Source organism: Priapulus caudatus, unplaced genomic scaffold (genome assembly GCF_000485595.1).
Source record: "Priapulus caudatus unplaced genomic scaffold, Priapulus_caudatus-5.0.1 Scaffold244, whole genome shotgun sequence".
Lineage (NCBI taxonomy): Eukaryota > Metazoa > Priapulida > Priapulimorpha > Priapulimorphida > Priapulidae > Priapulus > Priapulus caudatus.
This window is the reverse complement of record NW_014577305.1, coordinates 138896-146618: the sequence shown is the minus strand read 5'-3', so window position 1 is coordinate 146618 and position 7723 is coordinate 138896. Positions and strand designations below refer to the sequence as shown.

The following is a 7723-nucleotide window of genomic DNA, read 5'->3' as shown; positions in this document are numbered from 1 at the left end:
TGATGTGTGTGAGGTAGACGATATGTGTGATGCACGAGAGGTTTGTCGAATGCTAGCACACATCTCGGTTCCTTCCCATCAGCCAGATAACGCGATACTGGGAGGGAAATGTAAGCCAAACACGGACCTTCCGCCATGTTGTAGAAACAGTAGCATTTTCTGTGCCTTGCATTTAGTGTCAGTGCTACAGTCTGCGTAGATGATAATTACGCAACACCTGCCGATAAAAACAGATGTAATACGAAAAGAGAGACATATATGATTCGGGACCTCCTACGGTTCGGATAAATACTTGAAGCTATATTTGGAAAGGTATTAGACGCATGGGCGAACAAAGCGCGAATCCTGTCATGCGAAACATCTACGTAGAGAGTATGGTTGTATCAAGGAAATTTCCAAATATCCATTTTAAGGGGAAGGTATGTTGTGTTGCTAATATGCACACACGTACACACTCACGCACGCACGCGCGCGCGCGCGCACACACGTGCTTATATTATTTAACGCCTGACGGTATTGCTTTTGAAAACAGAACAGCAATAAAAGCTCGCATGTTGTGATTTCAAAGCGAGCTCAGTGTGTGTTTTTACCAACAAAACGACTTTGCCAGCTTCACATGTTTTGCGCTGTCGTTGTAGGAGACGTGATATGCTTTAAGAATTCGCGTGTGCTTCACGGACGAGAGGCCTTCACAGGACGCAGCGCAATAGAGAGACACCTTCAAGGATGCTACATGGACGAAGACGTCGTACGATCGAAGCTGTTGTCAATCAGAGATGCTGTTTCCAACAAACAGCAGGTCGACAACCAAGCAGCCGCGTAGGCTTGAACGGTTGTCAATCTATCGATCTGTCAATCTATCTATACATCCATCCATCCATCCATCCGTCCGTCCGTCCGTCCGTCCGTCCGTGCGTGCGTGCGTGCGTGCGTGCGTGCGTGCGTGCGTGCGTGCGTGTGTGTATATGTATATATCATTAGTCACGTCACTCTGCTGTGTATTCGCTCTAGCAGAAAGGGGGTTGTGTTCTTGCTACTTAACGTTATTTCTATATAGAATATAGTTTATTTATATATTTCGTGCAATATATATTACGAGTAATTATTACTATTTTATCTATCCTTTAAGGGAGATGTCTGCGTATGCGTGCGTGCGTGCGCGTGTGTGCGTGCGTGCGCGTTTATGACACGCAGCAGAAGCTGGGTCCAACTGGAAGAAAGGGATAACCAGGTTACCTACCCCGGTGTGTGGGCATCCTAGTAGCCCGGTAACGTTCTGCCAATAGGTTCTTTCCTGGCAGCGTCTCCAGATGGGCTCCGGGCCGCATTTTAATAACGAACAAGGGAACGCTCACGAATCCTGTATCTGAAGTATAACAGCAATACGTCTTCTATAGTACTTAAAGGGGAGGGCATCCACGAAGGGGTAGGGGGTGTCTGTCCAATTCTCTACCCATGCCTCGTCATGGCTTGCGACGACCCCATGCAGACCGCCTCCCATACTACCGGCTCACTTACTACCGCAGTTTGCATGGATGCTCGTATGGGGCCCGTTCCGATTTTAGGCCAGATCTATTTTCCTTTACTACGTCCGATTTTCAGCAAACACAAAAAACGGCTGGCCAATTAACAATTAAATTGGCAAAACTAACAAAAAGCGCGATAACAATTCGGTACAGCTAACAGCGCTGCCTGCGCGTTGCTGGTACAAGTGATTCAGCTGCCGGCCAATCGACTTACACCATGCGTGTCCCCACGTGCAACTATCCAAGTCACTATAACAATAGATAGATCATATCAGACAGTAGGCCTACACTGACGAGTCATAACACGATATTGCAAGTTTCTCCCCGTGACTTGACCAATTGGCGCGAGACACAACGCTTGACAACGGTAGGCACGTTTATTTATTCTAGCACGCATTTATTATTCAATTATTCATCGAAAACTTCGAGTATTATGCATTTTGGATTTTGATTATTCGTCTGTAGACTGACGCAGCAATGAAGACAGCTTATAAACAAACGCAATCCATGTTGATTACACGCGCCATAAATATCATATAATAACCTATATAGGTATAATAGTAGTACATCATAAGGTATTTATGGCGTATGATACATATCGCTAGACGTTCTATTATAACTGCTCCGTTTGGGTTGCTTCATATTTGTTCTGCGGGGCGTTATTTCTGTATCTCTCACTCGCATACAATAGATAGAGGAGTTGGGAACCGTTTTTGAAGGGACGAGGGATCTGGGAACCGGAGGATGCCAGATAATTTTATCTTGATTCGGGAATCGAACGGCCGATTTTATTTAACCGGGAATTGGGAACTATATGTTTACCTGGGATGTTGGGACTGGACCCCTACCTCATAAAGCTACTTGATCAGTACGGCGTGTGGTTAGCTGAACTAATATAGGAGAACCGCTTTGGTTCTGCCTGTAATATTTCTGCAACGACGATGGGTAAACCCTACGCTACAGTTATATCTGTCTGTGATATTTGTATATATATATATTGAGGGGTTAACGGTTATTCTCGGGGACGTGCATGGAATCGAGCCATTTTAATGATCTGGGAACTGGGAAAAACCAGATATTTTTCGTGCTTGGGAGATTGATGGAAATCAGTCGGGATGCGGGAAAGCCTTCTACATTGCGATTCATTCTTCTGTATTGCGATTTTATTAATCAGGGAACTGAAAAATTATTATTTACGTGGGCATCAGAAATGGACCCCTTCCCTTGTACCCCTTCTGTGTTGGAACGCAGGCATCTCTCTTATAGTATGCTTAATTAGACTCCAATTCGTTCCTACCCACTGTGGTCACGGTGACGTCACAAACGGCAGGAATATCTACAAACGTAAATATCTACAAAAAAAATAATGTAAAAATCACAGCAAATAATCGAACGTCAAAGTGACAGGTAACAGGCCACCGCCTGTAGATGTTAGATGTTAGTTTTGTCTGTGGTTCCGCACATTTCTATGGTTACTTCCCCCGTTACAATCAGATACTTAACATCCGCGTAGTCTGTGGGTGCCAAAATGGACAGTGGCGTAGCAAATAACTCGAGCAACGTTGGGTATCCTACTAGTGTGGTACACGTCGCGAACTTTTGAGTTAGTTTCACTATCGTTTGAATTCTACGATGAATACATTCCCCCTATGTGCTATGTGTCATCATGCATCGTGGTTTCCAAACGCGCATGGTACTACATCGTATACCGAGGATTCACTGTATGATAAATCTTCCATGGAGTAGCACGAAGTATTAGGTGTCACCATATTGCACTGACCACAGTTGCTTATACGTGCAGAGGCGTGATATTGCTCAAGTATTTGGTGCTGCAATGTTTGCAAACCTCCCTTCACAGAGGGAGTTCGGGCATGCCTCTGCTAGCCAGTAGATGTCGCATCGTGCTAGGTTGTACGTACCATCAAGGACACCACACTTTTAAATGAACAATTTTCGGGAATAAAGTTAGGTAATTTAGTAAAATTAGATAGATACTTTTTTTTAAATAAAACAACATAATTTATGTAATGCGTTAATGTACATAAAAGTAACGTTTTAACATAACATAATAAACAGTGACAAATGAAATTATGTGAAAATAGTTTTAAGAAAAAATTGTTAACACATATACTACACACTGACAGTAATATGCAGAAATATATCCCTGTTATCTTTAATCCCAAGAGAAGAATCTGAAATTTTGGTGCTTTGAAAATCTTCAATAATTTTGTTTGGTGGTTACTAAAATGATTCCAATTAACATTAGAACAGGAATAAAGTCAGTATATTAAACAAAGCAATATATGCTATACATATATTTATTATTAGTGTATCAAACAGTTATAATATGCCACCAATTTTGTTTTATATTATAGGATACTAGATAAGATAGTGTGTTCAAGATCTATTGTGATCTATTACAAGAGATAGGTATAAAATACTATGTGGGACGATTTTGCATGGTTTTGTGATATGCTGATTAAACAGTTGTAAAAATTAACATTCTTATTTTTAGATTTAATATTGTAGTTTATTTTGACAGTTTTACATTTAACATTTGTCACAGAATAGGCATGCAGTGTCCTGCTGTTATGGTCATTTAAATTTAGCTACGACTTTCAAGACACTTCATACACACGCAGGCAGGCGCACACACAGAGCTCGGTGTAAACTGCCACAGGCGATTTTTATATAATTAGTCCAACTCATTGTAGTATGGGACCAGTCTGCTCAAAAATCACATAAAAAGTAAAGAAATTTCTTTCAAACTTGCGCAGCTAATTATTCATGAGGGAAGTATAACGAGTGTCTACCAGCTGCTCATTTTGCTAGCTCTTCTGCGCTGAAGCCAATGCTGCCTCATTCTGTATCAGCTGGTACTCCTGAAACCGTTGTGATATTCGCTGAGTCATCTTCAAATATTTCTCCATACAATGAACAGAACATGTCTCCTGCAAAGCATAAAGGCATTTGAGTTATCATAGTCTGCAGGCTTGACTTACGTATGCGAAATGGTGTTAGTGTGACTACAGGTTTAGCTGGACACCTGTCTAGCATATGATGTTGAAGATTATTCTAGAGGTAGAGAACGTATATTAAAATTTGGTCTATTTATATATATCAACGGCATATCAATGCTTTGATTATATCAGGAGTGTCATTATACACTCTTGATTGTATCTGTTTTGCTCTAGATATGCTTACCCTATTGCACAGTGCTGCCACCTCGTGTCAAACTAATTAACCTTGCATAAACAAAAAATAATAACTGTTGTCGACTTTCTATATCTAATCTTGTAACTACAGTTACTCCCATAGTACATAATATTGATATATTTTAACACGGGTTTTAAACAACAACCATTAAAAATTCTCATAACATGTAAATTAAAGATAATTCAGATAACGAAGGGTGGTATACATGTACACTCCACATGACTGGCCAGTTTAGTAATCAACCGTAATTACCCAATTCTTACATCAGTACAGCACTTCGACCTCCAATGATACTAAACTGTACTTTCAGTGAAATTTTTCAAATGTGTAAATAATTTTTTTTTGCTCTTTATACGTGGGGGCAATGACATTCTACGTATCACGCTTAAATGCTGCAGGTAGACTTGTCAAGGGGACACATAGATAGTTCCTCACGTAGCCTACCTCTCTATCATGCACTTTCCTGACAGTGAAATCATGAACACAGTCCATAAAGCACATCTCAGATAACTTGTTATATGAGGTAAGGAACTCCCTAAACTGAAAAAAAGCAACAACAAAACATGTTATACCAAGCGGAAACAAGCCGTGGTAATAAAACCAATGTCACAATGAAAGTTTATTGTAAAAGGATTCCCATATTCTAGGAATTCATATCACAATAATGCACTTCCTGCTTAAATCCTGGCACACGTGAGCGATATCTGAGTGCCTGACCACATAATAACCCGCACACGTAACCAAAAATCACCTGTGTGCTATTCCTTGCGAATGAAATCTGATCATGGTGTGCCGGAGCACATCAAGCAACTTTGAACCATGCAATTGGTCAAATCATGGACAATTGAAGAGGTTTCTTAGGAGCATTATGGACACTATTATTATCAACATTATAACAGGCATAGAGATGCTATACTTTTTCTGGACCCTATTCCACCAAGTGTGTAAAATAATAGGTTGAATTTTGAGATTTGGAGAAAAGATAATACACATAATTTTGCATTTATAAAAGCATCAAAATGCTCTTGACCCATCCCCCTCTTCCAGCATATGGTTTGTTGTGGTAATGACTGTTAATCACCCTAAAGCACACAAGTAAAATTTATTATACAGCTCTTACATCATAATCATATAATAAAATGTTACTGCATCCAAATATGTCAACAACTAGTGGCATAACCAGAAAAAAAGAGAATGAAATAGCATACTTGTCGAACTTCTGCTTGCTGTCTCTCAGCTTCTGTAGTAGGGGAGAGTATATTTTGCATCTTCTTCCAAAGATCAGTAGTACTTCTTTATGACGGTTTGTATAAGTATAACCAGTCACCTGACACCTGTAGAAAATAATTACCATATAGCACGAAAATATATATACTCGTGTTGAGACACGTGTATATATACGTATGCATATAATGTGTACTCATGCAGTGTTTCCCCTGGCCAAAAAGGTCTGTGAGGTGATAAATGTTTTTTGTGATGTGTTTGCGCGTTTCGAGGTCCTAGCAAAGCGAGCAGCGCAGGTGCTTGCCAAGCTATGGTGTCCCGACTCCCGAGGCATGCTTCCCCCTTTTTTTTTTAAATGGTGCAATTTGGTGCATTCTAAGCTATTCTGAACACATTGTATGAGACTCTTGAATCTCTTTTTCATGTTGTCAAAAGTTTCGTCAGCGAGGCAGTGTTTTGGACAAATTTCTGTGTGGCGGCTGAGAATTTGAGCGAGGCGGCCGGCCTCGCTTGTGTAAATGCAGGGGAAACCCTGTCATGTATAGGTATGTGTGCACGTCCGTGTGTTTTTAATACTGTTTATGCCCATCGTTAAAGGTCACCTTTAAATAAATTTCTGTTTGCACTTGATTGCAGAGGTAGATAAGTAGTTCACAATTACTCATAAAAATGTAAATGTCATGTGGAGGAAGCACAAAATACATGATGCTATAGCCCAGCGGCAACTGTACGCGGGCTATAGTACTAGAGCTACCCTCAGACTAGCTCTAGTACTATAGCCCGCGTTCGATATACTGCCGCAGGGCTATAGTACATTGTCGGCTGGAAATACCAACTACGACCTGTTACCACCTGTCCCCATGAAAAATGGATCGCAAAACGCAAAGTTATCGGGCTTTTTAACACTTATTTATCTACATGGACATCTCACCTATCTTTTTGAACACTTTCAACAACTTTACACCATGTATTTGTCCTTTTATTCCACAAAGTAAGCACTACTGTCATTTCATTTTGAAACGAGTTGCGCACGCGTGACGTTACCGGATATGTACGCAAAACACATGGCAGCTATGGTGCATGTATTATTCACGGGGGTGATGGGGTGAACTCGCGCTGATGTGCCAATGTGCGCACGAGCGCGAAAAATCAAAATGGATCAGAAGAAGTGTTAGCTCTAGTACTATAACCCGCGTTCGATAAACTGCCGCTTGTAAACATTACTCACGTTGCCAAGCAACATCAGCGCGTGTGCACCCCATCACCCCCGTGAATAATACATGCACCATAGCTGCCATGTGTTTTGCGTACATATCCGGTAACGTCACGCGTGCGCACGCCACTTCGTTTCAAAATGAAATGGCAGTAGTGCTTACTTTGTGGAATAAAAGGACAAATACATGGTGTAAAGTTGTTGAGTGTTCAAAAAGATAGGTGAGATGTCCATGTAGATAAATAAGTGTTAAAAAGCCCGATAACTTTGCGTTTTGCGATCCATTTTTCATGGGGACAGGTGGTAACAGGTCGTAGTTGGTATTTCCAGCCGACAATGTACTATAGCCCTGCGGCAGTTTATCGAACGCGGGCTATAGTACTAGAGCTACCCTCAGACACATTCGTGATTCGACATGTCATTGCATTGCTAGACTGCTTCAAGTTATATATTTCGATTGCCCAGTAAAACCACAGGATATGAATATATGAATTTGCTCTTACATTCACTTACAAGAAATATTAAATTACATTAATAACAGAGC

The 7723-nt window shown here is 40.8% G+C and overlaps 3 protein-coding genes across 3 annotated transcripts in view; 2 read left to right on the top strand and 1 right to left on the bottom strand.

The window, feature by feature from the left end:
- The window catches only part of LOC106807935 (gamma-butyrobetaine dioxygenase-like), a 5527-nt gene extending 4695 nt beyond the window's left edge, over positions 1-832 (top strand). The window contains exon 5 of the mRNA XM_014810450.1: positions 639-832. Coding sequence (XP_014665936.1) covers positions 639-823 — 185 coding nt within the window. The 3' untranslated portion in view covers positions 824-832. The remainder of the gene's footprint in view (positions 1-638) is intronic.
- A 611-nt stretch (positions 833-1443) lies between these two features.
- The window catches only part of LOC106807948 (interferon regulatory factor 2-binding protein 1-like), a 38054-nt gene continuing 31774 nt past the window's right edge, over positions 1444-7723 (top strand). The window contains exon 1 of the mRNA XM_014810472.1: positions 1444-1893. The gene's annotated coding sequence lies outside the window, so the exon portion shown is untranslated. The remainder of the gene's footprint in view (positions 1894-7723) is intronic.
- LOC106807950 (mitochondrial import inner membrane translocase subunit Tim9-like) overlaps positions 4035-7723 on the bottom strand; it is a 6571-nt gene continuing 2882 nt past the window's right edge. The window contains exons 2-4 of the mRNA XM_014810474.1: positions 5951-6076; positions 5187-5282; positions 4035-4477 (exon numbers count right to left, since the gene is read on the bottom strand). Coding sequence (XP_014665960.1) covers positions 4355-4477; positions 5187-5282; positions 5951-6010 — 279 coding nt within the window. The 5' untranslated portion in view covers positions 6011-6076 and the 3' untranslated portion in view covers positions 4035-4354. The remainder of the gene's footprint in view (positions 4478-5186; positions 5283-5950; positions 6077-7723) is intronic.